Source organism: Choloepus didactylus, chromosome 3, assembly GCF_015220235.1.
Source record: "Choloepus didactylus isolate mChoDid1 chromosome 3, mChoDid1.pri, whole genome shotgun sequence".
NCBI classification, from domain to species: Eukaryota; Metazoa; Chordata; class Mammalia; order Pilosa; family Megalonychidae; genus Choloepus; species Choloepus didactylus.
In genome coordinates, this window is record NC_051309.1 from 56463429 (window position 1) to 56481343 (window position 17915).

Consider the following 17915-nt stretch of genomic DNA (forward strand, 5'->3'; position numbering starts at 1 on the left):
CATATTTTGAAAACTTTGCCTTTGCCTCTCCCTTCCTTAAATTCACATATGAACCCAAAAAACATACGAAACAAATACACCAAGGTTACTGGGCTCAGCACCTCCGGGGCCTCCTCTGAGGTCCTTCCCTGCAGAATAGCAGCAGCTTCCTTTGAGCCCTGTAGCATGTTCCTCAACTCTAAATATTTTTATTTCATTTGCATTGAATCTGTGTCCTACACAAGAATATGAGTTCCCCATCAGCATCTAGTTCACTACCATAGTAGTAATTATGCAATAAAATAGATGTGTGTTGAAATGAAAGATTTTCCCATGATTATACCAGCAGGGCCTTAGCACAATAGAATGTAGACAGTTCTGGGATCATCCCCCATTGCATGGCTTCCTTCAGTTTGCATGGGTAATGAAGAGTTTATTTCTCTCTCAGTGCCTTTGGGTAAGAGCATTTTTGAGAACCCGTGTGGTTTTCACTGAGCTCATACCCCCTCCCCCAGTTTTATTCTATTTCCAGTATCATCTGCTTGTTTTTAAAACCTCATGGGTGTTGTGGGCAATTACTAGAATCTTTCCATCTTGGTTGTCATCCAGTTTATTCCTATGGGGATGTAGAAGTATGTCAGAAACAGTATGATGTACAAATCATTAGCTTTTTTATTACGAATTGTAGTTAAACAGTACATGAACCAAAGAGTAGTTGAACTACAGTGTAGAGGCTTTGTCCTTAGTCACGGTTCTTTCTGCCACACTTCCCCAAAACTAGAATAAGCCTCTCTACGTGGGTTTTCTTCCCTGCCATTATTTTGCCTGGTTCCTTATATTTGTGTCCAAAGGAGAAAAGGTTTTGAAATGACTTCCTTACTTTTAACCCCAGCTATAAATCCAGTCTTTGCAGCTTTAGATGTTTGTGAAGGATGTAAAGGTCGTAGGGGGATGGTTGAGATTCTAGATTGGTTGACATGGTCTTACGACTACTGAAGGAGATTGGGGACCACCTCTGTGCTGAATCAGCGGGTTACCTCTACTTGCACGGTCCACATCACTGAGAACCTTCCATGGTGGAAGCCCGGTCTGGACTCTCAGTTTGCTAATTGACAGATCATTAAAAATGCAGATATACCTCAAACAGAAATCTTTTGATGGTGGGCCAAAGCCTTTTTGAGTTTTGGTTGACTGATAGGAGTTCTGAGCTGAGTTCCAAGTGTCTTCCTTCCCATATACCACATCCAGAATGCCAGGTCTGCAATTTCTAAATTCAGTTTCCTTAACTGTAGTATTTGTGAAAGAATCTAAATACAGATTCCAAGATTTTTTTAATTGGAGGCCCCACCCCCCACACTGCTACTAAATACTTTACCCCCATTTAATTCCATAGCAATCTTTAGTTGAGCCACCCTTAGGGAAGTCTTTCTTAGTTGTCATAGAATCAACAGTTCTCCCCTGTCACCCTCCCATACATTTTCATAACATGTAATTAATTTATATATAATACATTATCAAGTACAGCATACATAAACAGATTTGAGAATAAAACCAAAAAACTCAGATGATGTGAGTAGGAGATCAAAGAGAAGTGCCCACTAGCCTTGAGCATTCAGAGTGCCTTGGGTTATGGTCATTGTAGCTTAAAAGGGAAACCAAGAGCTTCTAGGTCATTGTGCCCAGGGGGTTGAAAGAGCTTGTACTGTAAATGACTGCTTTGTATATAAGGTAGTAGGAGAGATGAGAACGAAGATGTAGTTCAAGTCCTCAAGCACAACCATGTGGAACAAATGATAAAAATTAGTTGTTTTTGTTTTTGTTTTTGTTTTAAATAATGTGATTTAAAAGAATGCTGAGGGGCTTACAGAAGCTAATATTGGAGGTCAGAGTGGTCATTTAAAAAAGACTCAGGGTTAACCTCCGGCTGGGCCTTGGAGAATGGTGGAATTTTGCACTGATGAGGGGGCAGGTATAGCAAGTACGGGAAAAGGTTATAAGCAGAGGGTGGCATTTCTTTTGTCTTTAACTATTGTTATAAATCTTGCATGGTTGACTGTTTCTACGTGCCCCCTTCCTCTCTCAGGTATGCTCTTTGAGAGCAAGGACTGTCTTCTAGGTTTACCATCTAGAAAGGTGCCTGGGATAAATAACTTTTTAAAATAGCTCCTGGAGTTCCTAGCCCAAGGCCATTGTTCATAATAGTAGTTGGTTCCCTAGAGTCGTGGGTTTTGCCACCTTGTTTTTTGTTGTTGTTGTTGTTGCCTCATTTATTAACATGTTTTCAGGGAAAAGAAAATAACTCTTAATATAAGCCTTAGCCAAACATAATTATGGAAGTACATTTACCAGTGTAAAAAAGTCCTGATGTAGGTAAAACACAATTCAACAAACATTTGTTGATACCTTGCTGTATTACAGACACATTTCAAAAATGTGTAAATTCAGAGCAATTTCAAAGTTCAGTTTAACTACCTCTTGAACTGTATCACTTTTAACCTGAATCTCTACTCTTTTTTTATTGTGAGAACGTTATAACCACATTCAAGATAGTTTGGAAAAAGGAGAATAAACATTACCCTTAGTCCCACCCTAATAAAATTTCTATTTTCATTTTATAGCATAAGTTTGAGGGTGGAACTTTTGTATCATTTATCTTTATGAAAGTAAAATGCTGAATGCTTCTGATGGTAACTATTTTTAAAATTAATTTTTAAAACTTTAGAACTAGTGATCTCGAACTTGGAGGTTCCCTTTTTGGAGGTATCCACAGCAGTTTTAATTAATGCCTTAAGTCATTAGGTCAGTGAATTGTTGGATCTCTTATAAGGGTTGAATGATAAGGAGCCTATCTTTCCTTCAATACGTTAGGAATTGAAAGGAATGTTTTTATGACTGTGTTAGGAGGAAAAATACAATTTAGGATTCTTACTCTGAAGCGTCTAAGATCTTGGAGTGGATAGAGGAAAGAAGATATACATGTAGATTACTGTACAAGCCACATGGGTGATTGGGTTGAACATGTTGGAGGGATTTAGTGACTTGGAGTGGTTAGGGGACAACATCCATTAAGAGGCTGGCATTGCACCAGAGGAAGAATGTTTGTGGGACCCAGAGGAAATGGCTAGAAATGAAGTCCATGAAAATGTTTTGCAAACTACACAGTGTCAGTGATAGCTGCTGCCTCTCATGCAATACAGGTTCTTATGCTGGGGGGAGATGTGTTGTGTTAAAAAGTGTTCTAGTTTGCTAATGCTGCAGAATGCAAAACACCAGAGATGGATAGGCTTTTATAAAACGGGGGTTTATTTCACTACACAGTTACAGTCCTAAGGCCACAAAGCATCCAAGGTAACACATCAGCAATCGGGTACCTTCATCAGAGGATGGCCAATGGCGTCCGGAAAACCTCTGTTAGCTGGGAAGGCAGCTGGCGTCTACTCCAAAGCTCCGGCCTCAAAACGGCTTTCTCCCGGGACGTTCCTCTCTAGCAAGCTTGCTCCTCTTCAAAACATCACTCCCAGCTGCACTCCGTTTCCTCTCTTTGAGTCAGCTCGTTTATATAGCTCCACTGATCAAGGCCCACCCTGAATAGGCGGGGCCACACCTCCTTGGGAACATCTCATCAGAATCATCTCCCACAGCTGGGTGGGGCACGTTCCAAGCAAATCCAGCCAGCACCAAAAACGTCTGTCCCACAAGACCACAAAGATAATGGCATTTGGGGGACACAATACGTTCAAACCGGCACAAAAAGGGTGGTGTTTTAGGCTGATGGATCTAACAGAGTTACAAGATAGGATGAGTCAGGTGGACAGAGACCAGTGGCAGGGAGATCTTTTAGGAGAGGGTGGTAAGTGGCTAGTCTGGGTGGAGCAGCAGGAGTGGAAAAAGGGATGTGAAGTGGAGGCTGAAGAGGGAGAAATCAGGCAGGATCCCATGGGGGAACATGAAACTATTCATACACATAAGAGGTGGGCAAGTCAGGACTGATTTGCAGAGATAAGTGCTTGTTTCTAGAGTAATTGTGCCTGACATTTATTGTGTGTTTTCTGTGTATCCAAGTCCAGTTCTAAGGTGTTACTATCCCCACTTTGCAGGTCAGGAAACTGAGGCAGAGTTGATTAATAATTAAGCTGAGGGCTACACACTTAGTGGCAGAGTCAGGATACAAATCTAGACAGTCTTAATTCCAGAGCCAAGCTCTTAGCTAGTATGCTAAAATGCTTTATGGCCTCATCATAATATCTAGCATTTATTAAAAACTACTCTATCCATTTTAAGCTCTTTGCATACATTACTTAATTCTCATAAGAACTCTGAGATAAGCGTATTTTTATCCTCATTTTCCAGATATGGAAATGTGTCCATAAGTCCAGTGACCTGCCAGGGGTTAAATAGCTAGCTAGGACTTCCCTACAGTGGCACAGGGGCTTTGGGAAGTCAGCAGAATTTGCTCGACTAGATTGTAATATATCCACATATCACTCATGAGAAAATTGAATTGACTGAAATATATTGCAATATAAATTCTGTAGAAGAGTTTTTGGATTGAATTTGCTATTAATATTAGGCATATTCCCTTAGAACTGTTCCTTTTATAAAGGAGAAAATAATTAAAATTATAGCATCTCCGTTTATGGCGGTCTCCATTTTCATTATTTAATACTCTGTTCAACTCTGAAAATAATCTCGACCCCTCAGTTTCCATAGTCTGGCTGCTCCATTTAGATGGATAGTCTCACTTTATTTAGCACTTCTGATGTTGTTGGTGTTTAATAACATTTAATGGTTATAACAGACATTATTGTTACCATCTCTGAATCAAAACTACTGGGAGTGTTTTGATCTGAGGTATATTTTGCTTGAAATCGTAGGGGCTACAATCGATGCTATAGTTGAAAGGCATCCAGTGAAATATTTATCTGGATAGTAAACTAATTAAAACATGACTGATCATCCACATACACTTGCAGGGGACAATTTCAGCCCTTTGTCAGAACATCTGCAGTCTGTTGTTATCCGTGGACTCTATTTGAAATGTGAACAGGTCCCCTATTTTCTTTAACTTTAACCTTGTTTGGCTACAGATTGATTTTTCTGCCTTTGGTTGCCTTAGCTCTCCAAAGAGCAGTCTACACATGAGCAGCCTTGACCTTTGGAGCAAACAGAAATTCCCACTCAACTGAAATTGCACTCTTGGATTTCCAGTGGTCTCTTTCCATCCAAATTTGGGGACTTTTTGTTTATTCCCTTTGATCTTGTTGAGGCGTCCGTCTGCCTTCCTTTTGAGACATTCTAAGGCCTTTCCCCCTTTACTTCTTCTCTTTAACCTCTCCCCTTCCCGTCTGGTGGTTCTCTTTTCAGCTCTCATGACTCCCCACCGTCTTGACTGGGAGAGCCCTTCAAGATTGGTACTTGGTCTGCCCCTCTTCTTCCTAACAAACCCTTTGCCTTGCGATCTGATGCTGTCTTCACATACTAGGGCTCTACCACTGGCTTCCTCTGCTGAGAAGTTCATTAACATACCAAATCGCACCTGCAAGCTGGTCTCTGCCTCACCTGTCCCAATCCCTTTCTGACCCTGTCTCCCTCTCCCCCATCCCCAGCCATCGTGAACTTGTTCTTTTCCAGGATATGACTTATCCTTGGTACCTTTGTACCACTGATGTTTGCCTCCCCGCTGCACCTTTCTTTACCTGGCATGGTTGGCTTTTCCACCTTCAGAACGCAGGTCACTTCTTGCCTCCAACCTTGTATGTATGTGGAGGGGGCAGAAATCTGAGGCACGTGAACCTTTTCCCCCATGATCTTGCAGAAGTGATTCTGGGGAGGCTGCTTGTAGTTGAAAGCCCTCCATAGAATTTTGTTATCCTATTGCTGCATCCCACCTCACCCAGGGACCTTTTCTTCTGCCTTTCTCATGCAGACCGTCAGAGTTTTTTATCCCTCTAATAGCCCATAACCATTAATGTCTAACTCTGATTGTATATGGCACCTCTCTCTCCCTCTTTATTCTCAACTCAATGCTGTAGGTTCTCATTACTTCTGCCTGGATGAGGACCAGAGCATTTCATTGATTTCCTTGAATCCGACTGGTTTTCTGGTATCCCACTGTGCATGTCACTTTTCTGCTGAATACCTGTAGTGAGTCTACATGGTCTCTCTGATAAATCTCAAGTATTTATGCCAGGTGTTCAGGGCCCTTGATCTGGTTCCATCTTATGTAGCCTACTTAGTCTTACAAAGAACCCTATTTTCCGGGCAGGCAGGTTTCTTCATAGCTCTAAAGGCCTCATGCCACCCTCAGTGCCAACCCTTTCCTCATGCTGTCCTCTCCCCCTCCTCTGCCTCTTTTGATATTGTCAAGGTCAAGCCTACCCCTTACTTTTTCTTCAGCTTAACTCTAAATCTCGTAGCTATGTTTCACTTATTCTGGCACGTAAGCAGTTGTTTAAGCTCCTAGAATGTGTTTAACGACCACGTGTGACACTACGTGGACTTTTTACCAGCACCTAGCACAATATTTTTGCCAACCATAATTAATGAACAGATATTTGAGTAAATGAATTGGCTGTTGTGAATTTTCCAAGGTTCACGTTTCATATTCTGAGTATAAAGTTGACATCTTTAAACTAGTTTCTTTTCTAAAACTGTGAAACCTACTTCATCTTTGTGGTGATCAGGCTGAATCCCAACATATGCCACGGGATATCTCATGGTCTGATCTTTAAAATGGAATTGTAATTTTCTGCCCTCTTTATTTGGAGATTCACAAATAGTTCTCTTGATGAACACTGGCATGTAAGGAGAACTACATAGAAATAACTGAATTCACAAAGTTTAAGGAAAAGCTAAACTGTGTTATATACATTCTGCCAAGAGTGACAGGCCAGTAGTTTTTTTTTTCATAGTGTGACATTTTGTCGTTGTTGTTTCTAAGCTTGATTTCCGCATTCCAGTGCCATTGGGAAGCCCATATTCAGAATGGAAACTTGACCCAGCTGTATGTTTAACCTAAAGAAGGACATGGCATCCAACAAGTCCTAGCTCCAAGGGTGACCCTTAGGATTAATTGAGGTTTGTACAAAGTAACTTAGTTTGCTGGATGGACTTAAGAAACCTTAGACGGAACCATCTTTCCAGCCATAAATAGTAGGGCAGCTTTGTCCTATTTTTATTGTAGAGTACACAGAAGATGGAAATCAGTATTGGAAGAAATGCTTTATTTCGCCAAGGAAGATCTTACTCAAAATGGTTCTTATTTTTCTTGGCAGGCTCTTCTCAACCAACTGTGAGTCCAGGGGAACTGTCTCTACCATCCATCTATCCAGCAAAATCAGAGTTAATAGTCAGTGCAGGTGACGAGATTAGGCTGTTTTGCACTGATCCCAGCTTTGTCAAATGGACTTTTGAGACCCTGAATCAAATGAGTGAGAGTCGGCAAAATGAATGGCTCATGGAGAAAGCCGCTGCCACCAACACAGGCAAATACACATGTACTAATGAAGACGGCTTAAGCAGTTCCATCTATGTGTTCGTTAGAGGTAAATGCTTGACTTTCTTTGATGCTTTGCTTTTTTTTTTTTTTTCCCCAGTAAACTTTTTTATTCATAGCTTTGTAAATGAAGACTACTGAAAAGCACAAATAAGTAAAATAATACCTCCACTACATGCACAGATACACACTCACACCCAATGTGGTTGGTCTCCCTGGAGGTCCACCATGGAACCCCAGCTACTACAACCCCTCCAGTCCACCCTTTGGAGACGACTGCTGTCTAAAGTTTGAAGGCTTTCTCAGATGGCCACTTGCTCATTTCCAGGCTTCACCCGTGGGTTGCCTGGGGAATTTCTAGGCCTGTGAGTCCCGCCTGCCCTAGGCAGACTCAGAGAGCTTGGAGTCCCAGACCTTGGCAGCTGGGTCACACATGTTTCCAGGTCCAGCCAAGCAGAACTTCACACGCCACACTGTGATTTGGAAAGGAGCAGCCAGAGGGAAGAGACTCCACGTGCAGTCCTCTTTGCTGGCAGAGGCGTCTGGCTCCTGGGGCCACCAGGGTTGCCTACGTGGTCCCTGGAGTGGAAGTGGTATGGGACCTGGTGGCAGCAGGAGCTGTGGTCAAGCTGGTGACATGCAAACATTAGCCCTGCGGGCTTGGTGACAGTTCTGGAGCATGGTTTGGAGCACAGTTCCTGGAAGCAGGGAGCCTGTTTCTCCAGATGACTCAAGGATGCTGAGGGCTCCCCAGCCACACTTCTGCTGAATCTGCCATAATTAGATGCTTTGCTTTAGAGAGCATAATATCCTGTTCTTCATTTTGGATGGCATATAGATGACTAAGCCATAGATAAATTATTACTGGCTGGGTCTAGAAGGCCTAAAACAAATTTGTCTTTGTTTTTCCCATGTTTCAACATATGCAGTATGTAGTAGCTCTGTATGTGGCTGCAGCTGAAGGTCCGTAAGGGTGTGATGCTCTTCTAATGTGTTTTGCCCGTTTGTCCTGGTGCTTAGGAGTAACCCCTGTAATAAATTAGGTCCTTTGGGAAAGCTGCATTTTAATGCCTTGAGATATTAGATACTCCCACTTAGTAAAAAACACTTCAGGGAACCAAATGATACCCTAAAGACCTAAGCAGACCAACACTTCAAAAGATTTGACTCACGCTTAGGGACAAATTTTAGCAAAGTAATGAGGTCAGCTAAACATCCCCGTAAATATCGGTTGGTTCAAAAATTGTGACCTCTTAGAAATAAAAGAAAAAAGAAATACAGTTTGATTTCTTATGATGAACTCAGTGATTCATTTGTGTTTGTGCTTTTAATATCCTTGTCAAGAGTTAGGTATGCTGGCGATATCTTTTTGTTGATGTAAATAAAAACTGACAGCTTAAGAGATAAACCCAAGTTATAGGAGAAGAAAAAAAGAGTCCTAGTTCTAGTTAGTCCTGGGTTGGTACCTGCACTGGGGCTGTCATTGAAACAGGCCAGAGGTTGGAGGTCTCATCTGCGGTATTGGGGAGATTGATGGATATGTTTGCCTAGATGGGAGATTTACTGAGCAACCTCAAGAGGCTCCCCTTCCTCCCCACAATAGTTGGATATGATTTTCTGCTCTTTCTGTACATAATTGTTGGTAGGGAGATAGAATTGTGCAAACTCTGACATGCATATCAAGAGTTAGTGATGCTGCCCCACATGGTAGCTGCAAAGAAGGTTGCTGAGAAGTTGTGCCTCTCCTTAGTTTATCGGTTGTCCTTTTGTTGGTGGGGAGCTGAGAATAAATATATGTGATGAGCCACAGCTTAGTTGCTGGGTATGCGTGATACCATAATTGTTGAGCCAACACATGCCCTGTTCTGTGACCTTCAGGAAGGTACTCCATGCTTTCCAAGTGGTAATGAAGTATAATTCTGCTTATTAGCAGGATGGGTAGACAAGTAAATGAATGAGGAAAACTGCCAAATTAGCAAAATATCTCACACAGAGTTGACAAATTATCTGCACAGGGAAGTCATCCTCAGTAACTTTGAACAGTATTACTGGTTTAAGATGTTTGGATATTTAAGTAATCTAGGTTACAGCAATGAAAGAAAGTGGGAAAGTGGTGTGTTTTTGTAAGAGGTAGACCCAACCCACCAAAGAGTAGTCCAAAAAAAACAAACAAACAAAAAATACCCAACTATGACCTCAGACCATAGTTAAACCAAAATGAGTTCATTTATTTGCAGAATAAAGTGGTAAGGCCAGGAGGTACATGATTCATTTTGGAAAACTCTTTCAAAATTGGTTAAAATTAAGTGATAAAAAAAGTATATTTCAATTATATCAGTCATTTTTTTGTGGAACACCTGATTTCCAGATGGAAAGGACATTACCAAAAAATTTTTTAATATAATCTGTGTATTATCATTACACAGTAGAGGGTGGTCATGTATTGCACATGCAGAATTAGTTTTGTCTTTGCTTATATGAGGCCCAGTCTGCCCGAGGCATTCCCAGTCCTTGCCTGTGTTCCTGGCGTGGTTATCAATAGTGCCTTCTTTCACTCACAGGTGTCCTGGTTTGGATAATAAAGTATTTGCTATAACATTCCTGGAACTCAGTTCCCTCTGTGCATCTGAAATGGTTTGATTTGCCAGAAGTTGTGTTTGCGCACATATCTTTTGACAGTATGAATACTGAGGCTCGCATATCATTTTTACTGGGTGGTCTGCCAGTAGTTTTCTAGATTCTGCTCAGAAGCTGACAGATCCAGAACTCCACACGAAGGTGTCAGGAAAGCTCCTGACAGGAATCACCTGACTGGCTTATTCTTGGCTACTTCTTCTTCTTTTTTAAAATGCAATTTTATTGAGATATATTCGTGTACCATACAGTCATCCAAAGTGTACAATCAATTGTTTACAGAATCATCATATAGTTGTGCATTCAGCACCACAATCAATTTTTTGAATGTTTTCATTACTCCGAAAAATAAAACTAAAAATAAGAATAAAAATAAAAGTAAAAAAGAACGCCCCAAACATCTCATATTCCTTTTCCCCCCTATTATTCATTTACTTTTTGTCCCCTTTTTTCTACTAATCTGTCCATACACTGGATAAAGGGAGTGTGAATGGCTACTTCTTTTTGGAGTATTACTTGTGGAAAAAGAGTAACTTGTTCTAATGAAATATTCTCAGAGGTTGAAGAGCTCACACATTGGTGTCAGTCAGACCTGGGTTTGCCATTTCCTGGCCATGTCACTTGAGGGAAGTCACTTAACTTTTTTGAGTCTCAGTTTCTTCACTGTATGTAATACGGGATAATGATAGTACCTGTCACCTAGGGTGTTTTGAGAATTAAATGAGATGTAACGTGTGTAATGAATGATCCAAACTTAGTGCCTGATGCATGGAGAGTGTTTAGCAAATAAACTATGATTTGTTATTGTTATTTGGAAAATTTTGTTCTTGGCTTGCAAAGAAAAAGTCAGTGGCCACCTGGGACCACTAGGGATTGTTGTCATGAAAAAGCAACATTTGAAATGTTTCAAAAAATGTTTCAAGTGCTTGTGACCCACCATTCAAACTACTAATTTTTGATATGCTTGTAGATCCTAATCAGCTTTTCCTTGTGGACCAACTCTTGTATGGGAAGGAAGACAGTGATACACTGGTCCTCTGTCCTCTGACGGACCCAGAGGTGTCGAATTACTCCCTCAAGAGTTGCGATGGGAAACCTCTTCCCAAGGACTTGACGTTTGTCCCTGACCCCAAGGCGGGCATCACTATCCGAAGCGTGAAGCGCTCCTATCACCGGCTTTGCTTGCGTTGCTCTGCTGTCCAGGATGGCACATCCTTGCTGTCAGATAAAATCATCCTCAAAGTGAGGGCAGGTATGGGCCCTTTCTTATTTTCTTCTTGGAGTCGGAGAATCTCTCTAAGGAAGACTTCTCTCTCCTCATTGGTCCATCTTAGTGTAGCAAATCAGGCAGCTTCAAAATAATGTCAAAATATTGTCAGCTTCTTGTGAATTCTTGACGCTTCCAACCTCACACAACCGTCGCGTGATTTCACCCCATCTGCCTTTGGCTGAGGTGGGTATGGATATGTCTGTCATCAATTGGCAGTTAGACTTCGCTGGGGGCAGTAGTTAAAGCTACTGACTGTAGGATACCCCAAAAGTTTCATAATTGCAAGAAACATTACTGCCAAGGAAGCCCTTTGGGAAGCATTGTTTACCCTTCCTAAAAAGATGAGCATGCAGATTATTCACTCCTTGATTTACTATTGATAGGTCAATTGACTTTGTCCTCAGCAAATTTATTTTAATATTTTCTCAAACCGTTCTTAGTCTGTGGAAGGGCCAACTGACTACAGACCTTATTATTACTCTGGCATTATGTAGAATATTTTGGTAGCTAGAAAATAGAGATCATCTATTTTCAACAGCAGTTGGCATTCAGCTACTGAGTACAGATTTTATTAAGGCTTTTAGAAAAGTATGCTCATTGAAATTAAAGAAATTAGATTTGATTATTTAAAACCTGGAATTTTCAGAAACAAGCCAGGTTTTATTTACAGTGCTTGTGAAAGATGCGAGTTTGGTTAAAGGGCTATAATTTGTTATAGGTCACATCCTCATGAACCCATTGCAGTTTTCTGAGGTAAAGATTAAAGCTGCTTCACTATGCCAGAGTTTCTGCCTGCTTTGACAGTGCATTGTCCAGAAGCATTATAATCTCAAAGTAGACATTCGTATCTTTTTCACTCAATATTAATGAATTTACTTGAAGGATGGATGCTTTAATTGCTGATGTCTTCAGATAAGAATGTAATGTGGATATGTTAGTACCTTACTTTGTTTTTATTTAAAAAACCAGAAAATAAGCTGTACACATTTGAGGAAAAAGGGTAAGTTAAAATTTCGCTGTGTAATAGAACAAATTATTTGAGGGCATTTCTTTTTATTCTAGCCATCAAAAGTGTACCAGTTGTCTCTGTGTCCAAAGCAAGCTATCTTCTTAGGGAGGGAGAAGAATTTGCTGTCATGTGCACAGTAAAAGATGTGACTAGTTCTGTGCTATCAATGTGGATAAGGGAAAACAGTCCGGTGAGTTAATTGTTTCATTCATTATTATTAATATATTGTTTTCTTTATATGGGAGAGCTTAAGAATTTTTTCATTGGGTATTTGAGGTGGAACTGTCTGCATATATATGTAGGTATGTGCATTCATTATTAGTACCAAGTAAATGTCATTTTGTAAATTTATTTTGAGAAAGTTGAAAAGAACTTTTGAATAGTTATGCTATTTCTTTAAATGGTTTTAATTGGGAAGTTAAAAAAAAACGGAATGACTGAATACATAAGTATCTTGGTTTAAAGCTATTAATAATACTGTTTAAGCCAGTTTATTTAAAATATTGGAAAGAGTTGCCAATTTTTTTTTCCTTCCATATTTAAAAAGAATAAATATTCTCAGGTAAACTGGGAAGCTCTTCCCTCCCCACAAAAAGGCCTATCCATTAAGTAGTTACATTGTATTGAGAGATGGGTTTCTTTTTTATGGATCTGATTTCCTCCTTTGAGGCTGGTTACCTGAGAGTGAGTTGCTAATGGTTTTCTATTTGCTTAGTCACCATTAATAAAATGGTTATTCTTAACCTGAAACATTTAGATCTGTTTAGGTTCTCCTTCACTTAACAAATGCATATTGAATGCCTATTATATGTCAGATATTGTGTTCAGTATATGTTAAAATTAAATAAATTTTAGCTGGTTATATTTGAAACCCCACCCCACCCCTAAATGCTTATGTTAATAGTAAGGTCTTTAAAATGCCTAATACCATTAATGTTTAACTTTAAAATTCCCATCCTGCAAGTTTCCAGGAGTTTGTGTGTTTTTTTGTTTGTTTGTTTGTTTTTGTTTTTTTTTTGGAATAATCTTGGCCATCTAGCTGAGTAGCTGTAGCAGTGGTTTTCCTCATAACGCATGTATGCATTACATTGGAGAAAAAGAAATATTGTACTTTCCTTCTCCTCCTCCTGTCCTATATTCAACATTGGCAATTTCATGCCTGTTTAAAGAATTCTTTGCTGAACAAGTAACCATAGTGATTAGCAATGCGAAGGCGTCCTGATGGACTTCATGTAAACCTGGATGGGTGATTATCTTGCTAAATGATGCCCTCCATTGACCAGGAGAATGGATGGTGCCAGAGACTTGTTCTTTCAAACTAGTGGCTCAGAGAAACAAGTTTTAGTTTCATATCCTGTAACAATAAAAACCATAGTTTACATATGGATGTTGGGCTAATCGTACAGAACACAATCTCACATTAATTGGCTGTCTATAATTCTTGATTTCAGTTGAGAGAACAATTTAGACTGTGTATATTTGGGGCTCTGTATAGCTTGAACATTAGCCTTTTTGAGATAAGAGATTAAATTGCCTCAGGCAGTTTTGTTCTGAACCAGTTTTCCCAGGAGCCCTGCCTGCCATTCCCAGTTAATCCACTGGTGCTAGTAGATAAGCCCTTGGTGCTTGGAGTTCTTTGGGGAAATCCCAGTGTGCCCCTCCAAGGGTTAAGAAAAACCAAATCACGTGCAAACAATATGTAATGTGTGACTTGCAGATGGGGCTCCTGGCTCTGTGCCAAGATTCATCCATGAATCTTTTATTGATATCCTTTGGCTTAATCTGGAATGCTGTTAGCACTGTTGACACTACCAACTTGTTTTAAAAACCCATAGTATTTGATTCTAACTATGTAGAACAAGTATAACTCACAAGGAGATTTAGGGTCAAATGGGACCATTTTTTTGCAATTGTTTGCTGTTTGTTTACACCTCAGAGTCTCAGCACTTATAATCCCTTGGTTAGCCTCTCTAATGCATCTAAACCCTACTGCTGTTGTTTGCTTTTAATTATGATCTTTGACAACATCCCAAATAGTCTTTGGGTTTGGGTATTCATACTGCGTCACTTATGACCAAACTGTTTAGTTCCCTATTCTTATAAGTTTTTATAAGAATTAGAAGGACAATATCCTAAATCTAGAGTTTGAGATGTGTCTGCTGTCACTATGTCTTTGCAGAGGAGAAGTCTGTGAAACTATGGTCTGGTAAAGGCCAGTGCAAAAATGTCACATCACCTTGCTGTTGTACATCCTTAGCAGTGGACCTTAGGCAGTTTTTTTTTGTTTTGTTTTTTTGTTTTTCATTTTTATTGAGATTGTTCAGATACCATACAATTATCCAAAGATCCAAAGTGTACAATCACTTGCCCCTGGGTACCCTCATACAGCTGTGCATCCATCACACTTAATTTTTGTTTAATTTTTAGAAACTTTTCATTACTCCAGACAAGAAATAAAGTGAAAGATGAAAAAAGAAAAAAAGAAAAGGAAACTCTAATCCTCCGCTATCCCTAACCAACCCTCCTCAATTGTTGACTCGTAGTATTGGTATAGTACATTTGTTACTGTTTATGAAAAAATGTTGAAATACTACTAACTGTAGTATATAGTTTGTAATAGGTATATAGTTCTTCCCTATATGCCCCTCTATTATTAACTTCTAATTGTATTGTCATACATTTGTTCTGGTTCATGAAGTGATTTCTAGTATTTGTACAGTTGATCATGGACATTGCCCACCATAGGATTCAGTTTTATACATTCCCATCTTTTGACCTCCAACTTTCCTTCTGGTGACATATATGACTCTGAGCTTCCCCTTTCCACCTCATTCACACACCATTTGGCGCTGTTAGTTATTCTCACATCTTGCTACCAGCACCCCCGTTCATTTCCAAACATTTAAGTTCATCCTAATTGAACATTCTTAGGCAGTTTTTAAATGGGAGATTTCTGCCAATTATTAGAAGGATTTCCTAGAGGGTGTAGCTTCAAATCTACGTATATTCGTTTACAAATAAAAGCCGATACTTGAGGTATCTTTGACTTGCCTAAGATCTCCCAGCTAGCTAATAGCAAAGCAGGTTTCTTCCTTTTATTTTGAAATATTTGACTTCGATGATCAGCTTTTGGGTGTGCTTATTTTAATGTAAAAAACTTCCAAAAATGCAACGACATTAAGATAAAGAGAAATCATATACAGTCCACTGTCCTACGTGGCAGTTCCGTACAATAGAAAGATAATGTAGGCCTCATACATAATTTTAAATTTTCTGGTAGGTGCATTACAAAAAGTGGAAACCGGTAAAATTAATTTGGTAATATATTTTATGTGACCAAATATACTCTGAATATTACCATTTATCATATAATTAATATAAAAATATTTATGTGATATTGTATCTTATTTTTTCATACTTAGCTTCTAAAATCCTCTAGGTATTTTTTCTTATGACACAACTCAGTTTGAACTAGCCACATTCCAAGTGCTCAGTAGTCACATGTGGCTACTGCCAACATGCATACATATTATCACCTAGCTGCATTTTTATGGTATGCTCAATTTATGCTTTTTAAGTAATATATACATTTTTCTTTTTTTCACAGTCATAATTTTTATAGGTACCTGCACCTGGAATATATCTAGGTCATTTCTGAGTTTTCACTGCAGGAAACATCCTAGAGGTTTTGTTTTCTGTCAAGTTATTTCCTCAGGATAGATTTGCTGGAGTTGATCAGAGGGTATGAACATAGTGCCAAGTTGCTTTCCTGAAGGATTGTTCCGATTTACAGTACCGTCTGCATGGTCTAATTCTTAATAGGTTCACCATAGCCTGGCAGACAGATCACCCTTGGTCTTCTTCCATGTCAATATCAGCTCCTCTTTACTTCTTTTTTTGTTAGTTTTCTTTTCCATTGCAGTAGGAATGTGTACACATTACAGAAAATTTGGAAGATTCAGAAAACTATATTCTACTTTCTTTAATCTTTTCAGAAAGCTGCTGTAGGTTATATTATGGTTTTTCCATGACATATAGTTTTCCCATGTCTTGTCTGCAGACAAATAAGAGGGGATGGTAATATCACAAGGGTAAAATTCACCTTTTCTGTTCAGCTCATACTTAATAATTTGAGGTCATCTGTGTCTGGCATAGCTGGTGGAATTCATTCATTAGTTGCTAAAACGCTCCTGGTTAAGAAGTGTTGGATGAATTTCCATTTAGGTGTAGCTGCGCTTATATCTTATGCTTATGTAAGTCATGCTTATATTTTTAGTCATGAAAATAATGTAAATGTTGATAAAATAGAACATTATTGTTATTAGGAACATGTCCTCTTTCAGTCACTGGGATATAGCATGGAAAATCCTGAAATACTGATATGACCTAAGCATTCTAAATCACACTAAAAAAGTCAGCGTTCTGTAGTACATAGTGACTTGAGAAATTCAGCATTGCAGAGAGTTTGGAGTTGTGAATAGCATGTTTATTAAGAAGTGTGTTTTCATGTTTTTTTTTTCAGTCTGTAATGATGACTATCTTTCAATATATCCTGTAATATGAAATGTTCCAATGACAGACTTGTCATAATGCTTTATTATTTTTACTTAAGTAGTGTATAATGAATGCTAATATGGAGAAGTTAATTGCTGCTATTTTTAATTTATCTTGGAATGATTCTGAATATAAATTATATGGTAATCTTTGATTTTTTTTTTTTTTTTTTTTAAATCTCCTGAAACCAGCAGATTAAAGCACGGTTACAACGTAAGAGCCGGCATCAGGGTGACTTCAGTTATGAACGTCAGGAAACATTGACTATCAACTCAGCAAGGGTTAATGATTCTGGAGTATACATGTGTTATGCCAATAATACTTTTGGATCAGCAAATGTCACAACAACCTTGAAAGTAATAGGTAAATATCTCTATGGGAATGTATAAATTACTGGCACTGGTGAAAGAAAAAATTACTAGATAGTTTCCTTTTTACATAAATGGCATGTTGTAAAGATTCTTAGAATTTTATTATCACCGAATGAATGAATGAAGATGTTCATTGTAGCCTCTTCCAAGAGCCCAGAAGCAAATTATACCAATTTAATAGAAAGAAGTGGAAAGCTGTAACTGTAGTTGTTCAAACCTGTCATTCTCTGTGCTACCCACTCTCCCCTCTTCACCCAGCAGAAGTTGAGCTTTTTCAAAAATTCTAGTCCTTGCTGAACGACACAAGTTTTGAAATGAATGAGGATGCATAGAGCCTGAAGAATTTCTCTGAGTCCTCTTGTCATGTCCTTAACGCCTTTTGATTTATTGTTTTGCCATCCATTGACTTTAGTTCATTTGCAGCAGGAAGGACTGAAGTGGGCTTCTCCTCCCCACTCCCCTACACACACACCCTTTCCTCCAACCTTAAGGCTCATAGCATAATCCTTCAGGAAGGAGGCCCACTGGGGCATGGGTCATTGGTTCCACAGAGCATAAACTGGAACATGGCAATCTGTATGCTCTTAATCCCATCATGACCAT

At 39.2% G+C, this 17915-nt stretch overlaps 1 protein-coding gene across 4 annotated transcripts in view; it reads left to right on the forward strand.

The window, feature by feature from the left end:
• KIT (KIT proto-oncogene, receptor tyrosine kinase) overlaps positions 1 to 17915 on the forward strand; it is an 89442-nt gene that overhangs the window by 34540 nt on the left and 36987 nt on the right. For 2 of the 4 annotated variants that reach the window (XM_037829830.1, XM_037829832.1), the window contains exons 2-5: positions 7254 to 7523; positions 11079 to 11360; positions 12441 to 12577; positions 17133 to 17304. In XM_037829830.1, coding sequence (XP_037685758.1) covers positions 7254 to 7523; positions 11079 to 11360; positions 12441 to 12577; positions 17133 to 17304 — 861 coding nt within the window. The remainder of the gene's footprint in view (positions 1 to 7253; positions 7524 to 11078; positions 11361 to 12440; positions 12578 to 17132; positions 17305 to 17915) is intronic. The other 2 variants (XM_037829831.1, XM_037829833.1) reach the window with 1 other exon arrangement.